Genomic DNA, 25,095 nt, shown 5'->3' on the forward strand with positions numbered 1-25,095 from the left:
GATTGGCGAAAGGGCCTGGTCCCTCAGTCCCTCCATGGGGACCCCAGAGTCTTTTATACAAAAATATATAAAATGATTAGGGGATAAAAAGACAGGAAAGTTCCTAGGACTCCTTGTAACGCCAAGGCTTATTGATGGGGTCCTAATGGGAACTAAAGTTGATTTGAAATAAAGCTTATAAAAATTGGTATATTTAAATAAGCTTTCAGTTCAATTCAGTTCAGTTCAGTCACTCAGTCATGTCCAACTCTTTTCGACCCCATGAATTGCACCACGCCAGGCCTCCCTGTCCATCACCAACTCCCGGAGTTCACTCAGACTCACATCCATCGAGTCAGTGATGCCATCCAGCCATCTCATCCTCTGTCGTCCCCTTCTCCTCCTGCCCCCAATCCCTCCCAGCATCAGAGTCTTTTCCAATGAGTCAACTCTTCACATGAGGTGGCCAAAGTACTGGAGTTTCAGCTTTAGCATCATTCCTTCCAAAGAAATCCCAGGGCTGATCTCCTTCAGAATGGACTGGTTGGACCTCTTTGTAGTCCAAGAGACTCTCAAGAGTCTTCTCCAACACCACAGTTCAAAAGCATCAATTCTTCAGCGCTCAGCCTTCTTCAGAGTCCAACTCTCACATCCATACATGACCACAGGAAAAGCCATAGCCTTGACTAGACGGACCTTTGTTGGCAAAGTAATGTCTCTGCTTTTGAATATGCTATCTAGGTTGGTCATAACTTTCCTTAGACTATGCCAAAGCCTTTGACTGTGTGGATCACAATAAACTGTGGAAAATTCTAAAAGAGATGGGAATACCAGACCACCTGACCTGCCTCTTGAGAAATTTGTATGCAGGTCAGGAAGCAACAGTTAGAACTGGACAGGGAACAACAGACTGGTTCCAAATAGGAAAAGGAGTACGTCAAGGCTGTACATTGTCACCCTGCTTATTTAACTTCTATGCAGAGTACATCATGAGAAATGCTGGGCTGGAAGAAGCACAAGCTGGAATCAAGATTGCCGGGAGAAATATCAATAACCTCAGATATGCAGATGACACCACCCTTATGGCAGAAAGTGAAGAGGAACTAAAAAGCCTCTTGATGAAAGTAAAAGTGGAGAGTGAAAAAGTTGGCTTAAAGCTCAACATTCAGAAAATGAAGATCATGGCATCTGGTCCCATCACTTCATGGGAAATAGATGGGGAAACAGTGGAAACAGTGTCAGACTTTATTTTGGGGGGCTCCAAAATCACTACAGATGGTGACTGCAGCCATGAAATTAAAAGACGCTTACTCCTTGGAAGGAAAGTTATGACCAACCTAGATAGCATATTCAAAAGCAGAGACATTACTTTGCCAACAAAGGTTCGTCTAGTCAAGGCTATGGTTTTTCCTGTGGTCATGTATGGATGTGAGAGTTGGACTGTGAAGAAGGCTGAGTGCCGAAGAATTGATGCTTTTGAACTGTGGTGTTGGAGAAGACTCTTGAGAGTCCCTTGGACTGCAAGGAGATCCAACCAGTCCATTCTGAAGGAGATCAGCTCTGGGATTTCTTTGGAAGGAATGATGCTAAAGCTGAAACTCCAATACTTTGGCCACCTCATGTGAAGAGTTGACTCATTGGAAAAGACTCTGATGCTGGGAGGGATTGGGGGCAGGAGGAGAAGGGGACGACAGAGGATGAGATGGCTGGATGGCATCGCTGACTCGATGGACGTGAGTCTGAGTGAACTCTGGGAGTTGGTGATGGACAGGGAGGCCTGGCATGGTGCGATTCATGGGGTCGCAAAGAGTCAGACGTGACTGAACAGAACTGAACTGAAGATGCTTATATCTCTTTTGCCTAATTATGTTGTGGGGTAGACATTGTATCTTACTGGGGAATGCTTCCCCTGCCTGGTATTATAAGATAGGGCATATAAATCTGCTTGTCAGACAATATTAACTAAATATGCTAAAGGAAACAAATAGGGTTACCTGAGTTTGCACTATATAAAGTAGAAGCTGGGAGTTGATATTCAGGGGCTATTAAAAATAATAATAGAGATTTGTTTTTTTGCTCTGGGTTTAACCTGTACACTCAGATAGAAGACCTTTGTTAAATGCCTTGTACAAACTTTTGAAGGCATGATAAATTGAGCTAAGTTCTAGAACATAGCACTTTTGATTTTCAGTTTAGTTGGAAATCTTCTTGATATACAGTATATACATATATATATAGAAAGAAATTAAAGAGAATATAGTTGGGCAAATTAATATTTTAATATCACTTAGGTGGCAGACCACTTCTTTGGGGGAATTAGAAGCAACTGTCTTTCCCTTGCAGATCTCTACAAAGCACAAATGTAAATACAGCCTCAAAGACTGAGGAGCCTAATTAGCTCAATCAGGTAGGATCTGAAACCAAAAGGAAAAAGATTTTTTAAAACTCAAACCACTGGAAAGACTCCATTACCCAAAATCTAATTTATAGCTTCTCTAAGAGTTTGTTGAGCACAAATACAAATCTTAAAAATCTGTTCCACAAATAGCAAAGCCTTAGTCATTTAAGCGAGCAAATTTAACTCATTCCAACTGTTATTTATAAACTAGAAAGTTTATATTGTAGTGCCTGATTTGTATTTGTTAAAGTGAAGCTATGAGGTGAATTTCCTGGAGGTCAAATGGTTAGGACTCTGAGCTTCCTCTGCAGGGGGCCTGGGTTCAATCCCACGTCTGGGAACTAAGATCCTGCAAGTCGTGTGACACAGCCAAAAAAAAGAAAAAAAGAAAAAGTGAAGCTATGAGATCTCTGGTTTTGTCTGTTTATATGTCTGTGTGTACATTATACATGAGAGATGTCTCTACCTCTGGAGAATATTATAAAAATAAAATTATGAGCGTTCTATTTAATTGACTTTAAAGTAAGCACTTACAAATTAAATATTTCTAAATAAAAAGGAATCTGGCCAGAATAAATTTCAGGTTCACATAATTTAGGAAATAGTCAATATTAAATTCAGTCAGTTCAGTCGCTCAGTGGTGTCTGACTGTTTGTGATCCGTGGACTGCAGCATGTCTGGCTTCCCTGTCCATCCGCAACTCCCAGAGCTTGCTCAAACTCACGTCCATTGAGTCAGTGATGTCATACAATGATATCATCTTCTGTCTTCCCCTTCTCCTCCTGCTTTCTGTCTTTCCCAGCTTCAGGATCTTTTCCATTGAGTCAGTTCTTCACATCAGGTGGCCAAAGTATTAGAGCTTTAGCTTCAGCATCAGTCCTTCCAGTGAACATTCAGGACTGATCTCCTTTAGGATTGACTCGTTTGATCTTGCAGTCCAAGGGACTCTCAAGAGTCTTATCCCAATATCACAGTTCAAAAGCACCAATTCTGTGGTACTCAGCTTTCTTTATGGTCCAACTCTTACATCCATACATGACTACTGTAAAAACCATAGGTTTGACTAGATGGACCTTTGTCAGCAAAGTAATGTCTCTGCTTTTTAATATGCTGTCTATGTTGGTCATAGCTTTTCTTCCAAGGAGCAAGTGTCTTTTAATTTCATGGCTGCAGTCACCATCTGCAGTTTTTGGAGCCCTCCAAAATAGTCTCTCACTGTTTCCATTGTTTCCCCATCTATTTGTCATGAAGTGATGGGACTGAATGCCATGATCTTTGTTTTTTGAGCATTCTTTGGCATTGCCTTTCTTTGGGATTGTTTTCCCTAAAGATCAAGGTTCTTAAGGGTTAAAATTGTAATATGTAATTAAAGTTACTAGAAATAATAATGGAAATGTTTCAGTATTTCCTTCAAGGAAAATAGGGTGTGTATTTTTAGCAAAAGGTATGGAGAATGGAAGTGCATTTTGTTAAGGGGAAAGTGGTTTTGTGCTAAAGCTGATTATTTCTAAATGGAAAAGAAAAATAAAAGATAAACTAATATAAAAGTTGTGGAAGGTTTTTGAAAAGGAAGCCCTGAGAAAAAAGTTTTGTACATGCTAGGCTGGGATTGGATTAAATTAATTAGGTAAGAAATTTTGCTATTGAGAGTGGGCTAGTGCAGGATTAGTGTTTCGTTTTCTCTCTGTTAAGAGAGCAAAGGTTTCCTGGAATGTTGAGCTATTTTTGACAACAGATTATGAAGTTTTTTGTTTTCATAATAATCTGTATTTGTTTTAAAAATCTTTTCTTGTCACTTTGGGTGGAAAGTAAGTATTGTTTCACAGTGACCTATGATCCTGTTTGATCAAGTGCTTTTAAGACCTTTTGATATTTTGACAAACTTCCTGTAGTCAAATTCTAAATAAAGTTCCTTTGACTTCCAGCTAACTTTGAGATGCTTCAGAGGGCCTCTGAAACATCCCAAAGAGAGGAATATTAAACTAATTGGGCTTATTTGGCGTGTTAAATTATTTGAGAAGTATTGTTAAGTGATTGGAAATAAATGTTCTTGGATTATATTGTGTGGGTAAATGTCATTAATATAGATATTTCAGTTTATATGGAATTCCTAAAAGTTTGACATATCCTGGTAGTATCAGTCATATCTAGTTATTATCTTAACATGTTGTATGCTGCAGAAATATCCAAGTTTCTTCTTGTGTTGTAATCCAATCTTTAAACATGCCATTTTAAGTCTTTTGTCATTTGTAGACAATTGTTTTACTCTGATGCAGCTGTAAAAGGAAGGTTTCCAAGAAAATTCATAAAAAAGACTTTTTGACAAATATAAATTTCTGATGACTTTTGGATTATATTACTGAACTGGGTAAGAAATTACAAAACTCCAATGGAAAACCTGGGGACTTCATCCAGATGAACAAGAATTAATTGCATGGGATTGAATCAACTGATAAGTATGATTTATAATTTTATAACTTTTTCATGAAGTATACTGGCTTTTAAATCTTTTTTTCCAGAGAACCTTTCTTCTTACACTGTGACCTATAACGAGTTGATAAAGTATCCCTTTGTAAACAAAGAGAAAACATTATCTTTTTCGTTTTACCTTATCCCTCCAGAATTTGGCTTCTCTAGCTGGCTCTCCATGGACTTAATTGCTTATTACAACCAGATTACAACTAGTTCTACCACTCATTATTTTAATTTTTTATCTCCTGTTGTTTTCAAATTATTTATTCCTTGTGCTTCTCTCTGCTATATTATGATTTTATTAACATCCTAGCTGTATTTTTATATCCTATCTATTTTTTGAGATTGTTGTCTCTTACATAAACCAATATGTAACTAGGCCTCCAATAAAATTAGTGGTGACTAAAGAACTTCCCTGTAGCTTAGACTACAAATCTGCCTGCAATGCAGGAGATCTGGGTTTGATCCCTGGGTTGGGAAGATCCTCTGGAGAAGGAAATGGTAAGCCACTGCAGTATTCTTGCCTGGAAAATCCCATGAACAGAGGAGTCTGACGGGCTACAGTCCATGGGGTTGTAAAAAGTTGGACATGACTGAGCGATTATCACCATGACCACTATGAAATGTCATGAGGCAGCTGGTCATATATATAACTCTGCACAGAATAATTGTAATAGTGCAGCTCGAGGTATGAGGAGAAGCAGCAAGGGAAAATATTTCCTGGATCATAATAGACTAGTAAGATAGACGATCCAGAGAATGTTTAAAAACAATTATTTATTTATTTACTTTGGCCATGCCATGTGGCTTGTGGTATCTTAGTTCCCTGATCAGGGACTGAACCCAGGCCCTGGGCAGTGAAAGCACCAAGTCCTAACCACTGGGCTACAAGGGTAATCCAGAGAATTTTAGATTATCAGTAGGGCTTGATCCAAAATTAGCACATTAACCTATCAACAGAATCTTTGCCTGATCCGAAGAATTGATGCTTTTGAACTGTGGTGTTGGAGAAGATGCTGTAAAGTCTCTTGGACTGCAAGGAAATCAAACCAGTCAATCCTAAAGGAAATCAGTCCTGAATATTCACTGGAAGGACTGATGCTGAAGCTGAAGCTCCAATACTTTGGCCATTTGATGTGAAGAGCCAACTCACTGGAAAAGACCCTGATGCTGGGAAGGATTGAAAGCAGGAGGAGAAGGGGATGACAGAGGATGAGATGGTTGGATGGCATCACCAACTTGATGAACATGAGTTTCAGCAAGCTCTGGGAGTTGGTGATGGACAGGGAAGCCTGGCTTGGTGCAGTCCATGGGGTTGCAAAGAGTTGGATATGACTGAGTGACTGAACTGACCTTATAGGCCTAGTGCCATGGGACAAACTTGGTCATAAAATGCCTCCTAAATGTTGGTCAGATTTATGACCTAGAGGAGGTGCTAAGGGCAAAAAATAACACTTGCCATATCAGTAAACAAAGTATGTTATAGCCATCGAGCCATCGGCCTCTGCCGCTGCCCTCACCACCATAGGTAAGGTGCATATCATAGGAATAATTTCATTAAGCCCAGATTCTTGCACTATTCCATACATAGAAAACTGGTAAACTCAACTTGAGATGTCTGTTTTTCTTTAACTGGCAGTAATCTTTTGATTTTGACTACCTGGTTTTTTTTGTTTGTTTGTTTGTTTGTTTTGCAAAAGCTCCTGTATTATTCTGGCATTTCCCATAGCTCTTTGGAACAGTCCCTCAGAGCTATCTCAGAGGTTGTATTCTGGGCTTAAGTCCTCAGTAATGCCCCAAATAAAACCTAATTCTCCACTTAAAAATTATTTATTTATTTTTTATGGCTGTATTGGGTGTTCATTGCTGTGTGCAGGCTTTCTCTTGTTGCAGCAAGCAGGGTCTACTCTCTGGTAGACCTCGCAGGCTTCTCACTGCGGTGGCTTCTCTTGTTGAGAAGTGCAAGCTCTAGGCACATGGGCTCAGTGGTTTGTGGTGCTTAGGCTTAGTTGCCCCTTGGCATGTGGGATCTTCCAGGACCAGGGATCGAACCTGTGTTCCGTGCATTGGCAGGCAGATTCTTAACCACCAGACCTCCAGGGAAGTACCAATTTTCCACCTTTAGGTTGTGCATTTTTTTTCAGTCGACAACATGTGCCAGCCTGCACTGGGGTGATGTGTCAGTGCCCTCTCCTCCAAGAATTTCCCTTAGACCTGATAAAATATTTTTATGTGTGAAATGCTTTAAAGTTTATAAAGTATTTCCTCCACATTCCCTGACTTTTAAAAATAGATTTTATTTCTTAAAGCAGTTTTAGATTCACAGCAAAATTGAGTGGGTACCCCCTTATTTTTAACTTTGATTCTCACATCCACCCTACAGATAGGTAGGACAGGTGTTATTATCTCTGTATTTACATTTAAATTACATTTAGAATCACACAGTAGCAAACAGAGCCTGGTGCTAACTGAGGTCGTCTGATCTTTTAAGCCTTAGACATTTTCGCTTGGTTCCCAGAGTGCCTTCTAAGTCTTTTCAAATCTGTCTCTCCCCTAAGCATGGGAACCGTGGATACCTGCTCATTCTCAGAGCTTAGAAATAAGTTTGAGACGTTCCCACCATTTCCCACTTGAATGCAGGGGCCCACAGAGAACCCACCTATGTCTCTGGTGGAAGGTCTACTCTCGCAGGCTCTGGTAGAGGCAGTGGGACTGAGAACTTGTACAATGCCCTGATAAGCTTCTTAGAAGCGGGTATTAGCTGGGATTGGATATCCTTCCCCTGAGACGCCCTTCACACCTGACCCTGCCTTGAATTAGGATTCCATAGGGTCAGGGGACAGGAGAATGGGGTGTTTTCTGCTGTACAGCTTCAGACCCACTCTTTGAGACCTTGATTCTGACAAGTTTCCAGAACTGAGAAGATACCCAGATGTCCAGGTTTGAAGGTAAATGATGTGATTAGGTAGGAGGGACCAGCTGGGGTGCCAGCTCATCTCTGTTACATAACATCAGAAAGAGATACTCTCCAAAGTTTCTTTAGCAGGTTCAGAGTGTTGAATATATGGCAAAGGATAGGGTGGACAGGGAGATGGTGGAAAGACAATTATAGGAATCAAGGACAAAGAAGGAAATTCATTTATTCCATAATTCTCCTTTTGCTTTTTAAGACAGCTGTATTTGCATTGCTAATTAGAGTGGTATGTCCGGAAAGACTGGTTCCTTAGAAAGCTCATCTGCACTGTTGCTCACTAGCTGTGTGATGCTGAGCAAGTCACATCTCTCTGGACCTCAGTTTCTTCATGTCTCAAATGGGGAGTTGTATTAAACAATGTAATTCATTCCACCTTTAATGACCTGAGATTCTATGTGTTATTCATTTAATTTTGAATATATTACTTCATATACAAAACTGATCATTTCTAGTTATTGTTTTGTAATAATCTGTGGACATTGATTAGAGATTTAATATTTACTTTGACTGGGCCTTAAATATTCTTCCCTTCTGAGTCCTTATATAAAATTAACCCATATGGGGCATCGATTCTGTACAATGCTTTTCATAGACCTTATGTGTTTTTGCTATCTCAACATTCCCGTGACATAGGTATTGTTATTGCTATTTACCTTTATAGGTATTGTTATTACTATTATTATTTCTATGAAATTAAATTTAAAAAGTTGTAATACACACATGATAAAAAGGTTAAACAGACTAAACAATAGAATTTACTGAAAAGTAAGTCTCCCTCTCATCCCAGATCCTTAGTTTCTCTTTTCCAGATGTCCTTTCAGAGATAATATTTGCATAATCAAAGTATATGTTAGCATGCCCATTTTACAGATGAGGTGCTGAGGTTCAGCCTGTCCAGGGTGACGCAGCTAGTAAGCAGCAGGTCTGGGAACCCAATCTTTGACTCTATTCCCCGTATTCCTCCCATGACACCACGCTGTCTGGGAAGCTTTATGACATTGACTTTTAGGCTTTGTCCCCTCTGAATGATGGTGGAATCATTTTAAGTCAGTCCAGTAAAAACACATAGAGCCTCGATGTCTCTGGAACTGCTTTCCATTACTGTCTCTCTCTGTCTAAAGCTTAAAATTACATCTCCTTACTTCCTTTTTGCCTTTGATAAATTAAGATCTGTGGCCTGGGGCACCAGCTACAGATGACTGAGCTCTCAGCAACTCTGGCTGGACCTGAAAAGTGTGGGCAGACCTTTTGCAAGGATCCCAAGGAGGGCTGGGTAGACCCAGCTTAGGAACCTGGGCTGCTGGCGTGCCTACACAGCATGAGGACCTCGAGATGCTCTTTTTCCCATGAGGAAGCATTGTCTCCTGGAACAGAGGATAGTTTTTTTTTTTTTTCTTCCCAGCAGAAACAATTACTTTCACAACAAAGGCTCCTGTGTGAATAGTCTCTCTTCCAGATGAGGGTTTGGTGGATCCCAGCTGTCCTTTTAGGAGCAAATAACCTTGTCTTTTTTTTTTCTTTCTAGGTTTGTGGTTACCCCCTGGCTGGACTTCATGGAGGAATCTTCTCTGATATCTAATCTGAATCCCAGAGCATCCCCCATTTTTCTGTGGACAAAATGAGAGGCCTTCTATAGCCAGGGATAACTGGCCATCATGGGGAAACTGATCAGGATGGGGGCACAGGAGAGGCGGTCACTCTGGCCAAAGCGACTTCATTGGAGTCGTCCCCTCTTCCTATTGGGAATGTTGATCATAGGTTCCACCTACCAGTACCTGACGAGCCCTCAGGGCCTCCCCACACTGTGGGCAGCAGTCTCTTCCCAACACCCTGTAAAAGTAGCCAGCCGGGACCTTTCCAACAAGGAGATGATGATGGTGAGCAGTGAGACTTCAAAATCTAGCTCTGAAATGGAGGTTGAGGCATGGGCACCGGAAGCCACAGCAGGCAGAGATGGAACACCACCTGGCATAGCCAGGAAGAACACCCCCAGTACACCTAGAGGAACTGCCAGCATCACTCCAGCGATACCCAATAACTACAGCCCAACACCAACAGGCACAGGAAAAGTTAAGGAAGACACCTCAGCCACACCCAGTGGAGTACTGAATCACTACACTCAAAGCAGACCAATGGTAAATAGTTATACCCGCTTGACAGCCAGGGGAGAAGTAAAGAGCTCCCGCCCAACTCAATCCAGGGGAAAGGAGGAGAAATACTCCCCATCCCCACTTGGTAGAATGGTAAACAGTTATGCCCCATCCACACTCATGACAATGCCAAGGAGCCATGGCATCACCCCCAGAACAACAGTGAAAGACAGAGAAATTATGGCAACCAAGAAAATGTTGGCGACCAACCCATCCAAGAGACTAGTGGAGAAAACCACCCCAACTCCTCTCAAGGGAATAACTGATAACACCCCAACCTTCCTGTTAAGTGACTTAGAAACAGACACCTTGACTTCTCCAAGAAATGTGGTAGAAAAGAAGACCCTAACTACCCCCAGAAGAGTGGACAGTAATAGCTCAACCAACCACCAGGGGTTGGTGGAGAAAAACAATCTGACAACACCCCAAGGAATGGTCCTGGAGCACACTGCGGCCGTCTCTGAGGGGCAAGTGACAATAAGCACCATGACACGCAGCAGCCCAACAGAAACCAAAGCTTCTACTGATGCTTGGAAAGTCAGGAATCCCTTGTCCAGAACCAGTGCACCGATCATCAGAATATCCTCAGCCACCTTCAGGGGGCTTTTGAAAAACCCTTCCAAAGCACCCAGCACCCCAGCAGCTCCCAGGGTTAGGGCAAATCCGACCATTCAGGTCCGCCACTGCCTGGTGGTGGAGCCAGCCCCAGTTGCACCCACTGCCCCCTCCCCTAGTTGGACAACAGCTGTGATCCCAGGGATTCCTAGTCCCTCAGGACAGCCAGACCTGCACCCCAAGGCAGAGTATCCCCGAGACCTGTTCAGTGTGGAGGAGCGGAGGCAGGGCTGGGTGGTCCTGCACATCTTTGGCATGATGTATGTGTTTGTAGCCTTGGCCATCGTTTGTGACGAGTACTTTGTGCCTGCCCTGGGCGTCATCACAGACAAGCTGCAGATCTCTGAGGATGTGGCAGGCGCTACATTCATGGCTGCTGGAGGCTCTGCCCCCGAGCTCTTCACCTCCCTCATCGGCGTCTTCATCTCCCATAGCAACGTGGGCATTGGCACCATAGTGGGCTCTGCGGTGTTCAACATCCTCTTTGTCATTGGCACTTGTGCCCTCTTCTCCCGGGAGATCCTCAACCTCACCTGGTGGCCCTTGTTCCGAGACATCACCTTCTACATCTTTGACCTAATGATGCTCATCCTCTTCTTCCTGGATAGCCTCATTGCGTGGTGGGAGAGTGTGCTCCTGCTGCTGGCTTATGCCTTCTATGTGTTCACCATGAAGTGGAACCAACAGCTCGAGCTCTGGGTGAAAGAGCAGCTCAACAAGAGGCCAGTGGCCAAGGTCATGGCCCTAGGGGACTTCAGCAAGGTAAGAACAGGTTGGTTCAGGCTTGTTTAGCTCCTTTTGGGCAAAAGAACAGGGTCGGGGGGAAGACAGGGACTGAAGAATGAACAAAGCTGGATCAGACCTCAAGAGATGAGTGAGTGTTCTGGTTCCCTTGCAATTCATTCAATATTTATAGAGTCCTATTCTCTGCCAGTTGCCATGCTGGGCCTTTTGCAAGAATGACCTTGGGTCAACACCTAGTCATCCCATAAAATGGTTATTATTATGATCCCCCATTGGCAGGGGAAGAAACTGAGGCCTAATGAAGTTAAAGCACTTGTTCAATGTCACAGAGAAAATAGGTGGTGGAGCCAGGATGAACCCAGGTTGGTTGGATTGGGTCTTCAGAAATGACATTTGAGCTGGGCTTTGGGGAATGTCCAGGGAGATATCAGGCAGGGAAAAATGATAATCTTTTCCATGTGCGTGGTGTTTAGGGTTTATCTAGCACCCTTACTTTCAATTAATCCTGTTTGTTCACATTCCAGACCTGGGGGGGCGGGGCTGCTAGCTTGGTTAGGATCTGAGAAGGAGGAGGTTATTTGAGCTTTGTTTGGTTTTTAAAATATTGGAGGTGGGAGCTCCTCTCATCCACTGACAGGCCAGCCTTGAGTGTAGAGCTCTGTTTCAGTGCTCACTGGAGATCAGATATTGAGAGCTCCAACTCTGGGGCTTTCTTCTGACTCCACAGTTCTGTTCCAAGAATTTCTCTGCCTCCGTGAGGGACCTTCTTGCTAAATTCATTGCTTGAGTCAATAATCTGGACAGTGAGATTTAACTGGGGAAGTGATCTCTAAACATCCATCCCAAAGTTTTTTGTTCCTTGAGACTCAAAAGTGAGAGGACCCTAGGGAACACAGACCTCATTTCTCTCATGCTCCTAAAGGTGAGTTTGGGCAAAGGTTGGCTCATAGCCTGCCTGTTTCAGATCTCAGAGAAGCCAGTAGTGTGAGCAGAATTTTGCGTGCAAAGAGTAGAAGGACTTAGCTGCTTAATCCAGCACAATTTTGATGAGTGGGCAGGATGGAGACCAAACTCAGCAATACATCTCAGAGCTACGTGGTACAAAAGAAATGAAATGTAATTCCTTTAGGACTTCTGAGATAACATGCAGTGTTCAGAGCATGGAACTGAGTTGGGAAATGTGGGTTCTAATCCAAGGCCCCCTCTAACTATGTGACCTTGGACAGACCCCTTCCCGTCTCTAGGGGAAATGACAGAGTCCAACTAATCATGAAAATGTTCTGTTTAGCTCTAACATTCATTGTTAATGTCCTGTGTCTAAGTGAGTTCAGTTCTGGCAGGCCCAACACAGCGGTTATCTGTCTGATCAACTGACCTTCAATTACCGTATTTGTGTGGTGGCCCCAAAAGGAGAAATATCCTGCCCAAGGTTGGATAGCTGGAAAGTTTCCAAACTGGAATGGGAACGTGGTATCCTAACTTCCCATTCAGTGCTATCTTCCCAGATGACTGCTCTAAGAAGCCAGAGGCTTCAAAAAGAAAGGGAGACTCAGAGCATTACCTCTTTTAAACAAACAGGGGCCTCTCTCCTAACAAAGCTGTCAGGGCAGGCTTCGCTGAAGATGGCTGTGAAACCTGATACTCTTTTCTGGGAAAGCATCTGTGGTTTGGTGTATGTTAGACCAGCAGTTTTCAAAATGCCTCTGACTTTCCTCCCAGTCTTTCACAGTAATTCTGTTTTCATTTAAACTCTGCAAATTCTCAATTTTCCATTTTATCAGAACTAGAGAAAGCTTGCCAAGCAAGTAAAGTATACTTGTGATTTCAAAAGAGAATTTGTAACTTACTTAAAAGACTGTTCAAGGTCTTTAGTAGCAGCTCTTTGCCAAGCAGTGAGAGCAGTGCTAATTACAACTGTTCTTATCTATTTATTAAAACGGATCCAGTATGAATTTTAATTAACAGCATTATTTTAAAAAAAACAGGTTGAAATACTGGCTGTCCTTGACAGTAAATTTGTATTTATTTAAAATTGAAAACCTATACTCAGGACTTTCTGGCACGAACAGCTGCCTTCTAAAAATTAGTTCAAATAACTAAAAAGCTATAACTATTTAGAAATGGTTTTTGAAAACATGTGAATTTTCAGTTTCACCCCAGGTTTCTTATAGCCAGAGAGAGGGGTAACTGCCTTTGCTTATATCATTATGTATGTGTTTGGCTGCCCAAGACCTGTGATCATGTTAGAGGGAGATAAATTAACCTGCCCTTCACTAACAGACTGAGGCAAGCCATTCTGTTTGAATTCTTCAAGGATTCTCTGAAAATCCAATCTTTGATCTGTGTTTTTCTTTTCTGTTCTTTTTTGGCCATGCCGAGCAACATTAGGATCTCAGTTCCCCAACCAGGGTCTGAACCTGGGTCATGGCAGTGAAAGCCCAGAATCCTAACCACTAGGCTACCAGAGAACTCCTGTCTTGCAGGGTTTTACTGAAAAGTTGTTGAGATGATGTACATATGTCACAGGCCCTCCACCAGTGTGGATTCCTTTCCCTACTCCCTTTTCTGTGTTGGTACTCATTTTTGTGATTTATGCAAGAGTGTGTACTCACCCCTGCAAATTGCCTTACTTTACCTACGAAACTTTAACTCATAAAATGAGCATGCCTTGTATGTCACTCACAGAGACCTATCAGTTCACACCTCTTCCCTGACTAATGGGTCCCTTTGAGCATCACTTGGAGAAGGCAGGGAAACTAGGCTTAACAAGTCAGCCACGCCCCAAAGGTAAGGAAGTCAGAAGTAGGGAAAGGGCAGACAGAGTGGTCAGGAGTCAAGGAGGAGGAGGGTTGGGGAGAAGTCAGAGCCACAACTGCTCAGGAAGTTTAAGCAGGGGAAAGAGAAGTAGAGGGCAGTGGGAGCCAGCTCCCAGGAACAGGAAAGACACTTGGGCCTCTCCCTTCCTCTCTTGGCAGCCAGGGGTGAGGTGTGGCCATGGGATTAGGCTCATCATTGCTATTAAATAGGGGAAATAATCTTTGTATCTCCCTAAGGGCTAAGCTCAATGCCTCATCCCTAGCAGAAGCTCTGCAAGTATTTGGTTGTTTCCTCACGGAAACAGCCTGTTCCTCTAACAGGTCAGGGTCTCCGGTTTACAGAGAAAAGGGAGTAGGGAAAGGCATCCACACTTGTGGAGGGCCTGTGACATACGTACATCACCTCAACGACTTTTCAGTAGAACCCTGCAACACGGGAGTTCTCTGGTGGCCTAGTGGATAGGATTCTGGGCTTTCACTGCCATGGCCCAGGTTCAGACTCTGGTTGGGGAACTGAGATCCTGCATGTTGCTTGGCATGGCCAAAAAAGAAAAGAAAAAAAACCTCTGCGAGAATAGATTGTGATTGCCATTTTGCAGCTCAGAGGCTTGGAGAAGATAAGTAACTCAGCCAGAGTTGCATAACTAGCTGGTGGTCCTTGTCACCAGTTCATGAGCCCATTATTTGGGTTTTAACTCAGTCTCCTCTGATAACTTTCCCTGTTACCCTGGGCAAGTCAGTGCAACTTCATAAACCTATATTACTGAGCACTTAAATGAAAAGCAGTAAAAGGGACAGGCATAGACCGAAGTGACTATAAAGGGGACATTGTGCAAAGTGCTACAAAGGCATTTTGCTTTTCTTCCAGATCTCACACTGTTCATCTGTAAAGTGAATAGGATGAACTAGGGCAGGGTTTGGCAGACTTTTACTGAGAAGGGCCAGACAGTAAATATTTTAGGCTTTTGCAGGCCTTATAGTCTCTATCACAACTACTCAACTCTGTCCCGGTAGCCTGACAGCAGCCACAGACGATAAGGAAACAAATAGGAATGCCCTGTGGTGTTTTCCTGAGAGTTCTCCTACCTGAACAATTTGAAGATGTAATATCAGCATAGAACAATTCATTTTTTTAATAAAATATTCACCCAGCTGCTATCTGTGGAGTTTCTCAGCTAGAGGAGCTTTCACTTTTTATTCTGCTCTGATAATCTAGAATTAGAATAAAGTGGGGTTTTTTTGTGTGTGTGTGTGAATGATTCTAGTCAGAGTTCACACTTGAAAATATTTCCAGGAAAAAAAAAAATGATGTAGTATCAAACACAGACACATAGTAACTAGAGTCTTTCTTTTAACACTGGCTGCAAAAAAAAAAAAAAAAATCAAAGCTAAGAATATTTCAGACAACATTGTCTTGGTTTGAGAGTGCCTTTTATGAACCCAGTAAAGAAATGGTAAATGTTTGTATAGTTATCAACACAGTCTAACTTAGCTTGCTCTGAAACTTTTGTACCTGGGTTTGAAGCTATCAGTGTTATTTGTTCTGGTCCCAGATGATAAATATCTGACCTTCCTTGACCATGCATAGTTGCAGAAAGCTGGAGTTGAGGCTCTAACCTGGCTAAAATGCCTTTTGTACTTGAAGGATGTTGGGCTCTTCTTTGTAGAGAGAGCTGCAGGCTTAGGTAGAAAGAACGGGCTGTCTGCATGAGATGCTGGTTGGCGAGACAGCCCTTTGCCACAGAGCACCAGTGGTGAAAAGATCTGCAAGGTGGGGAATGAGATGGCTCCTTTGGAACCCGTAGCCACATTCTGCCCTGAGCATAACCCCCAGGAAGAAGTCTGTCAGTCTTTCTTCAGTGTGCTACAGGCTATTTTCTTCCTGGCAGGAAGAAACCAACAGGAGCCCCAAGCAGACAAACCTGGTGTCTCTTTAGGAACCAGTCTTCCCTTTCTTGTCAGGTTTGGCATTTATTCTGGTGCCTGCGCTGCCAGCCAGCCAGCTGTCTGCTGTGAACAAGCAGCAGCCACCAGCGCCCTTCCTGCCCCTGTGGGCCTGCCTTTGCTAGCTTGCAGGTAGTTCACTGTGCCCCCGAAGCGCTCACCCTAGGTAGTCTGAGGGGTTCCCTCCTCTGTTTCTCTCTCTCTCTCTCTCTCATTTTTTGGCTGCAGCATGCGGCTTGTGGCATCTTAGTTCCCCAACCAGGGATCAAACCCAGGCCCTTGGCAGTGAGAGCATGGAGTCCTAACCACTGGACCACCAAGAGTTCCCTAAACTCTTAAATAATAGTCGACTTCCCCCTAGTTATCAGGAAAATATGGCAAGAATCAAATCCTCAGTGTTAAGGCTTCTTTTCCTCATAAAATTCTCTTAAGCTTTCAGCATTCATCTGCTGCTGGGTGCTAGCAGAGGACAAAATGAATCATAAGAAACAAGCAGATATTAACAGAAAAACTCAAACATCTGATCACACATTTAGAATGACTTATTTTTTTCTATAGATGTGTGTCTACTCATACAACAGGGTAATCTTTTTTTCCCTAGTGTATGTGATGGGATTAAATATGAATTTAGGTAATCATGGTGTTCTACAAAAAACAGCATGACTTCTAGATGCTTTGCCACCTGAATAAACTGGAAATATAAAACTGACAGAAAATACTTTAATGTGGGGGAGTGGGCATATGGATGATAGACAAGTAAAATAAGTTAACATATTTCCGAGTATGAAAAGTGCTGTGAAGACAATAAGCAGTGCATGTGATGGAGAGTGAAGGTAGTGGGCCCCCGTCAGCCAGGGAGAGCAAGGGAGGCCTCCTGGAGGAGAAGTCCAAGTAGACATGAGCAGAATGAGGATTCTTCTGGATTTCTTCCCCATGCTCCATAGGGGAAGACGAGGGAACATTTGCAAAGACTCAGAGCAGGGACAGACGTTGATGCATTAGAGGAAAGAATTAGAGGTCAGGATTCTTGCCTGGGGATTCCCATGGAAGGAGGAGCCTGCAGGCCACAGTCCATTGAGTTGCAAAGAGCTGGGATACAGTTTAGCAACTAAATAGCAACAACAGATACTTAGTGAGTAAGGGGAGAGTTACTTCTTCAGGGCCCTGTGGTTCACATATGGAGTTTGGGTTTTATCTGAAGTTCAGTGGGAAATGATGTAATGAGGAATTGTAGTTAAAAGGTCACTACCTAACTGCTGTGTACAAAGTGAATGGTGGGTGTGTGAGGGTGGAAGCAGGGAGTCCAGTTAGGAGGTTATTGTAGGTACCCAGCATATATTTGTGTGTGTATCTTTGAGAGGTATTTTGAAGACAGAATCACCTGGACTTGGTGGTACTGTGGATGTGGAGGGCCAGTGAGAGGGAGGCAAGGAGTTTGGCTTGAGCAGCCGGGTGGATGGTGGCGCCATCTGGTGAGAAAAGGACGAGTATGGGAAGAGCGGGTTCCGGGGAGACAAGTTCCCACCCTGGAATGAGTTTGAGGGTTTATGTCACCTCCGAGTGGATGCCTCTGAGAGGCAGTTGCACAAATGGACTTAAAGCTTATGAACAAGGTCAGGGCTGGAAGTAGAAATTCGTCAATTACCAACAAATGTATGGTTATTAAAATCAAGGACCAGCTGATGCTACTCTGAAAGAGAGGGAGAGGGGGAGAGAGAGTTTAGGATTAAGCCCTAAAGAACTCCAATGTTTGTTTATTTGGCAAACATTTATGAACTCTCTTTGTCAGAGACCTGTGTAGGAACTGGGGATACAGTCAGAAATAAGGCACAGTCCCAGCCCACAAGCGGCTCAGCCTGTCAGAGGAACAGGAGTTGATCCAGGTTTTGTGGGGTCTGACACTCTTTAAGAAAAGGAATATAAAACCATTACTACAAAATTAAACATGAGGCCTTGGAACGGTTTGTGTAGGGGGCAGAGGGACCCTGAGGTTTAAGGTTTAACAGTTCTGTGGTAAATTCCCCTTAGTGGGGAAGACAGAAAAGTAAGACTAAACTTTACTGTATCTTGTGTAATGATATAGTTAAGTGCTGAGGGATTTAGCACTGCTGAGAGTGGACATCTCAACAGAAAGTCAAGGAAGGCTTCGTAGGTGAGGTGATGCTTAGCTGAATCTTGAAGGACAAGCAGGGCTTGGCTGACGGAAGAAGGGATAGGAGTCTCTTGCTGCTGCTGCTGCTATTAAGTCGCTTCAGTCGTGGCCGACTCTGTGCGACCCCATATATGGCAGCCCACCAGGCTCCTCCGTCCATGGGATTTGCCAGGCAAGAGTACTGGAGTGGGGTGCCTTCTCCGATAGGCATCTCCTAGGCGTGTGTAAAGGCCAGTGCAGCTTCACCCTCTCTCCTTCCCCTGGCCTTTATGCATGTCAAGGCATGTTTTTAAACAGTTTAAAAAAAAGCAGGTGAAACTAATTTTAATAATGCACTTCTAGCTACTGAGTTCTTAAAGTGAGGCTAGTCTGAATTGAGATTTGCTATAAGTATGAAAGGGTTTCAGAGGGTTACTTTGAAAAAAAGGGGCTTCCCAGGTGGTACAGTGGTAAAGAATCTGCCTGCCAGTGCAGGAGATGTGGGTTCAGTCTCTGGGTTGGGATGATCCCCTGGAGGAGGAAATGGCAACCCACTCCAGTAATTCTTGCCTGGGAAATCCCCTGGGCAGAGGAGCCTGGCAGGCTGTAGTCCATGTAGTCTCAAAGAGTTGGACATGATTGAGCAACTGAGCACGCATGTATGAGAAAAAAGGTAAAATTTTTTGTTAACATTTAAAAATTAATTACAAGTTGAACTATAATTTTGATATATTGAGTTAAGTACATTATTAAAATTAATTTCACCTGTTTATTTTACTGTTTAAAAATGTGACCACTAAAAAAATTAAAATTACAAATGTGGCTTGCATTCTGTTGCTATCAGCAAGGACTGGACTGTAGGTAAGCAGGAGGCTAGAATATGCTTAGCTAAGGAGAGTCCCCCCTGAGGACACTGAGCCCCCAAGGTGCAGGGAAGGGACATGATGTCCTTCTCTCAGAAAATCACTCTGGCTGAGGGGTGAACAATGAACCAGAAGAACAGACCAGGAGTCAGGAGGCTGTTATGGGATTGTAGGCAGGAATGAGGCCACATTGGAGGACTTTGAGGAGCTACGCCTGACAGTTGTACACGAGTTGTGAGGGGAGGAATTTGGGTAGACTTTCAGGTTTCCAGCCTAGAAAAATGAGTGGATCAGGGTGCTAGACTGTATTCAGTGACGTTATGGCTCAGACCAGGGATTTAGAAAATCTTTATTGAATGAATGTCTAAAAGAATATCACATGCACAGTTTAGGAACTGTGTCTCTGATGATCTAGAAAGGGAGAGGTGTGATCACCCGCTGTGTCGGTGGGAGATAGGAACTGGAGGTCAGGAGGACAGGCCCCCTGAGGGGTTGCCCTGTTCACCACTGGTCAGTGAGCGGCTGCAAGGGACCCTGTCGCTCATCCTCATCAAGATGCCTCACAGGTGTTGGGGGCTTGGCTGGTATGAGAGAAGTCTTTAGTTTCCTCAGCCTCTTGGTTAATTTTCATGAGGAGATGGTGGGGTGGGGGGTGGCGCTGAAGAAAGAGGGGGATGATTGGTGTGTTGTGAGAGTTTCATGGGGGAATGTGTGTGTAATAAGGGGATACTCTGAAAGCACCTCATTGCTGGTACCAGTACCCACATACGGACCCATCTGTCACACTGAAATGTAGGCAGACGTTTACATCCATTTACCTGAAATGTCAATAGTTTGAAACAGAGCCACTAGGAAATATAAATTTGACTTCATGTGAGTTAGTGAAAGTAACAACAAAAACAAACCTCTGAAAAGAGATTAGGAGACGGGGATTCTGGCACTGTTGTTGTGAGTGCGGACGAGTCACAGACCCCTTCTGCATCTCCGTCTTGTTATCTGCCGAGACAGCAACAATACTAGTCTTGTCTGTTTCACAGAGTTAGTTTCAAGTGAGAAAATGCATGTGAAGGGCTTCAGAAAGTTAGAAGCCCTGAGGGTAGAAGACGTTGATATGTACAATGAAGAGGAAACCATAGAGAAGTACTTTGATTTAAATAAGTCTGAATGGAAGAGAAATCACGAAGCATGCGCTTCATGGGGCGAAAGTCAGTCTCTCCTTTGCTTTTGTGAACAGAACCACTCATCCCAAAGGGTAGCTTGGCCGCTCATATTTCTCCGAACTCACTGGTGAGAATCGGACATAATAAATAGTGAGGTGGCTGGGTTGTGGGGTTTGGTGCTGTAACCTCCTGTATCCCAGTGAAAAAGCGGATTTGTCCAAAAAATGCACAGTGCCCCCTTCATAGTCACACTGGTTGTTTCTGTTTTGTTTCATTCCTTGTATGTTCGTTCATCCATTCAACAGTGTGTGTCCAAGCAGTCAAACCTCTACCCCCTTCAAAGATGACCTAGATTTCACCTACTTTTCAGAGGCCTCCATGTCCATCCTAGCACAGTACCTTTATCTGTGTCTCTCATTTCTTCAGGCACATTCTGCCTTGTCATGTGGTGATGTTATCGTTGGTCTTGATTCTTTTCTGTAGAAAAGAATCCATGCCCTGGACACCTTTGTATCACCACAACACTAGCACAGTTCCAGGTAGACAGCAGGTGCTCAGAAAATAAGAACTGAATGAATGAGCAAATTGGGTGGATAAATGTTGGGTAGCCCCTAATTGAGCAGCATTTTCTACATTTTCTGATCAGGCAGAGATGGGAGTGTAGTAAGTCCAGTTCTGCTTCTTGCCATGGAGGTTGATGGGAGGGTGGAGGCAATGCTAAGGTAAAGACGATTACCGGAGGAGGCCATTGCTGACTGTTCACTCATTCAGCCAGTATTCACTGCTGCTAAGTCGCTTCAGTGGTGTCCGACTCTGTGCGACCCCATAGACAGCAGCCCACCAGGCTCCCCTGTCCCTGGGATTCTCCAGGCAAGAACACTGGAGTGGGCTGCCATTTCCTTTTCAAATGCATGAAAGTGAAAAGTAAAGTGAAGTTGCTCAGTTGTGTCCAACTCTTCGCGACCCCATGGACTGCAGCCTACCAGGCTCCTCCGTCCATGGGATTTTCCAGGCAAGAGTACTGGAGTGGGGTGCCATTGCCTTCTCCGCTGAACCCTTGCTAAATGCCAGGCAGCGTTCTTATGCTTGGCATATAAGCAGGTATCATAAATGAAATAGATAGTCTATCTTTAAGGTTCTAGTGGGACAGTCAATTTATTTGTGTTTGCCAGCATACAAATGAAAGTGAAGTGTTAGTTGCTCAGTCATGCCTGACTCTTTGGGACCCCATGGACTGTAGCCTGCCAGGCTCCTCTGTCCATAGAATTCTCTAGGCAAGAATACTGGAGTGGGTTGCCATTTCCTTCTCCAGGGGATCTTCCTGATCCAGGGATTGAACCCAGGTCTCCTGCATTGCAGACAGATTGTTTACTGTCTGAGTCACCAGGGTATCCCATACAAATAGCATATAAATAAATTGGGGAAAGTGCTATGAAGGAAAAGAACAGGTGTCCATAAAAGAGAATTAGATGCACACCTTAGCTTCCCAGAGGAAGGTGACATATAAATGCAGACCTGAACCATGGGGGGTGGGGGAAGAGGGTTCCAAACAGAGGAGGAGGGACCGTGTGATGCGGGTTTTGAGGTGGGTGAAGAGGGTGGCGCTGAGGGACTGAAAGACAGTGTCGCTGGGTTACTGCGCCTCAGTGAGTGGACACATTTGACTGGGACTGCTGCATGCAGACTGAAGCCAGACTGTGGAAGGCAGGCTGGGACGTGTTAGAAACATTTTCTGGGGCCGCGTTATGTCTGGGTGTGTTTCTGTGTTCCCACATGAGGGCTCCCTGGAGAGAGAGGGAAGTAGGGAGGAGGGGGGAGGATCTCTCTAAACATCTTGTGATTCCTGTCCCTGTTTGCAGCCGGGCGATGGGACAGTTGTGGTGGATGAGCAGCAGGATAACAAGAAGCTGAAGGTGGGTGTCATGTGGAGTCTGCCCAGGGGGCCACTGCAGGGTTTCAGAGGATGACCACAGACCCGGGGCACTGTGGCCCAGAAGCTGGGGATCCTGGGCTGGGCTCAAGCCTGGGAAGCTCCTGGGAACTCTGTCAGGGTGAGCAGGGAGGGAGCCAGAGGGACTGTCACCTCCAGGTGGCCTTGGAGGGGGCACTAGCTTGGGAGCTAAGCCCAGAATGTCACTGCTCACTGCCTGTGTGAGCATGGGCCTCAGATTCTGCATCAGTAAAATGTCTGGACTAGACAAACTCAAGTCCCACTTTGTAGCCCCAACACTCTGATTGGTCTAAAAGCAGACTTACTTGTGGCTTTGGAATGCCCTAGAACTAAGAGAAACATACAAAGGGCGGGCCAAGGGGATCTGAGGTTTCTGAAAATCTATGTCTTAGCTGCCTTTGGTCTGTGGGGCATTTGGGAAGAAGAATGAGGACCTTAGAAGAGGCTGGGTCCTGAATGAAACTTCCCCCATCCTACGAAAATTCCTAGGACTGTTGTGAAGTATTGTGTGACCATAGCCACTAGATGGCAGAAGAGTTCAGATCCAGAGGGTTGGCTGGGAAAGGAAGACGACCGAGCAAGTCTGTCTTTGGGTGTTTCCTTGTAAATCAGACGGTGTTTCTACGTGTGTCACTAGTGTAAAAAATGAACAAAAAATCCAACTGAGTCAATGTAAAGATCGGATTGGCTTTATTCAATCATTCCTGACTTGGGCAGCATCCCATTTAGCAAATAGAAAGGAGTTCCTGGTTGCTTCAGGCAAGGTCACCTTCCTTTGGGGGATAGGAAGGGTCTATCAGTAGATCACCTCACTAGTGTGCTAACCAGCTCATTCCAGACTAACTGGTTAAGAGTACGTTCCTGGGAGGGGCTGAAACTGCAGTTAGGTTAGGTATCTTATGTTTCAGTTTGGTGATGTGAGCAGAGCACAAGTGACTCCATTTTGGGCCTTTGGTCTCTCTTAACGCTACGAATGAGTATGTGTCACATCTGTGTGTCTGCATATACAGATGTGTGTATGTGTGTACCTGTGAAGGTCTCTTGAGCACATGGATAGAAAAGAAAGGGCTGGATTCCGAAGACCTGGGTCGTTGTCTTAACTCTTTCACTGACACCCCAAAGACGGATAAGCACGCGGCCTGTTGACTTTTCGGTTTTTTCCTGTAGGTGGATATCATAGCCTTGCTTGTGTCCGGGGGTGGGGCAGTGACAGAGCACCAGGATGTTCTCTGTGGACTGTCAGGGGCTGTGCGCATGCACAGTGGGGCTGTCTGTGAGGTGTGTGGGTGAAACTGTTTCTTAGAGGGTGGACTTGCGGGGATGGACACCCTCAGGAATGTGGTGTCCTTAATATACATCGTCTGCTCCCTGTCAAGAGCTTGGGGAATGACTGGGAATGTAGAATTAACCAGTCGTAGAAGAGTTGAGGGGAGGCTGAGAAGGGAAGCACTGTAACTCTCCTGTTGAGGTGAAGGGAGAGGGGACGCCAAGATAAGGCTCTGATCTTTACTTTTCATGAGGCCCCCCCGTGCGGCGCCTCCCCTGGCTTGGACGGGGGCCCACTGAGGCCTGTGCGGCTCTTTCCTGCTCAGCTTTCATCCCTGCTGACCCGAGGGAGCAGCTCGGCCTCCCTGCACAACAGCACCATCCGCAGCACCATCTACCAGCTCATGCTCCACAGCCTGGACCCTCTGGGGGAAGGTAAGCGAGGCCTGCCCAGACCTGCGTGGTCTCCCTGTCCACTCCTTCCCTTCTGAGCTGGGCAGAACCAGGGCTTGTGAAGCGCAGAGGCAGTGGAGCGAGGGCGGGAGTCGGAGGATGGCAAGGGCAGCCAGTCGGGGAAGCCTCACCCAGAGGACCCTGTGGAGCTGCCCTTACTTATGCACACCCCTCCCTCCCTGTCTCTTTGTCCCTCCTGTGAAACGAAAGGGGTTATCTGCAGTGAGTGGGGCCCTGAGGGTCGCGTGCCCTGCGCTGGTTTTTGTGGGGGCTGCCCTCAGTCACTTTCTGCAAAGCCCACTCCCATGAGTCAGCCCCGATGTCCCACAGAGTCTCCAGCCGGATAGTGTGGCCAAGGTTGCTTCTGGGGGCACCTCCTGTGGGGCCCCATGGCTGGAAGTTCTGGCTGGTACCTTCCTTTGCTCTGTATTCAGCTCTGGAGTCCCAGGAAGCTGGCTGACCCCTCCCCCAGCCAGGAATCCCAAAGGACACCTCGAGAGCCAGCAGGACCACTTCTGGGAGTCTGAGGGTCCAAAGTGCAGTGGAGGCTAAAGTCCAACTTGACAAATGATAGAAACAGCTGAGAGTCTCACCATCCTCCTTCCACATCTTGCCTATTGCCCCGCTTCCTCAGAGAGCCATCTCGGACACGCTTTGCAGGCCCCGAGGGGCGCTCTCAGGTACACTCCTATTCTCTTGGGGCGCCTCTGTCTCTGGGATGCTGGTGCAGAACTGGAGCCAGGCAGGAGGCCCATCAGAGAAAGCTGACTTTGGGGCAGAAGCCAAGGAGTTGGAGTGCAGTTGGGCAGGAGGCTGAGGCCTGAGCTGAATGTGACACCAGAGACTGACCCGTGAGGCCCAGGGACAGATTTTAGGGGCTTCAGAATTTCTCAGACCCTGAAGCGTCTTCTTCACATAATATACTGGGTGTTTAAGACAAGCATATTGTACTGTGAAAAGTAGAGTCAAAGATAAGGTGATCAAACTTTATGTACAAAATCTTGAAGGTGAGTCTCCACAGACATTGGGAGAGGCCACCCCCATGTCAGCTCCAAAAAAACAGCACCCCTGGGGTTTCAGGGTGCAGTCTGCAGCATCGGCAGCCTGTGGGTGGTCAGTGCTGGGCGTGTATCTGGCCAGGGCACCGTGAAGGAAGCTGTATCCCTGGGTTAGGCCTGG

General features: G+C 44.9%; 1 protein-coding gene across 1 annotated transcript in view; it reads left to right on the forward strand.

Annotated features, from left to right (window-relative positions):
- The first annotated feature begins 9,347 nt into the window (after positions 1 to 9,347).
- The window catches only part of SLC24A1 (solute carrier family 24 member 1), a 29,692-nt gene continuing 13,944 nt past the window's right edge, over positions 9,348 to 25,095 (forward strand). The window contains exons 1-3 of the mRNA XM_070377307.1: positions 9,348 to 11,350; positions 22,106 to 22,159; positions 23,790 to 23,898. Coding sequence (XP_070233408.1) covers positions 9,479 to 11,350; positions 22,106 to 22,159; positions 23,790 to 23,898 — 2,035 coding nt within the window. The 5' untranslated portion in view covers positions 9,348 to 9,478. The remainder of the gene's footprint in view (positions 11,351 to 22,105; positions 22,160 to 23,789; positions 23,899 to 25,095) is intronic.

Source organism: Bos mutus, chromosome 10, assembly GCF_027580195.1.
Source record: "Bos mutus isolate GX-2022 chromosome 10, NWIPB_WYAK_1.1, whole genome shotgun sequence".
NCBI lineage: Eukaryota > Metazoa > Chordata > Mammalia > Artiodactyla > Bovidae > Bos > Bos mutus.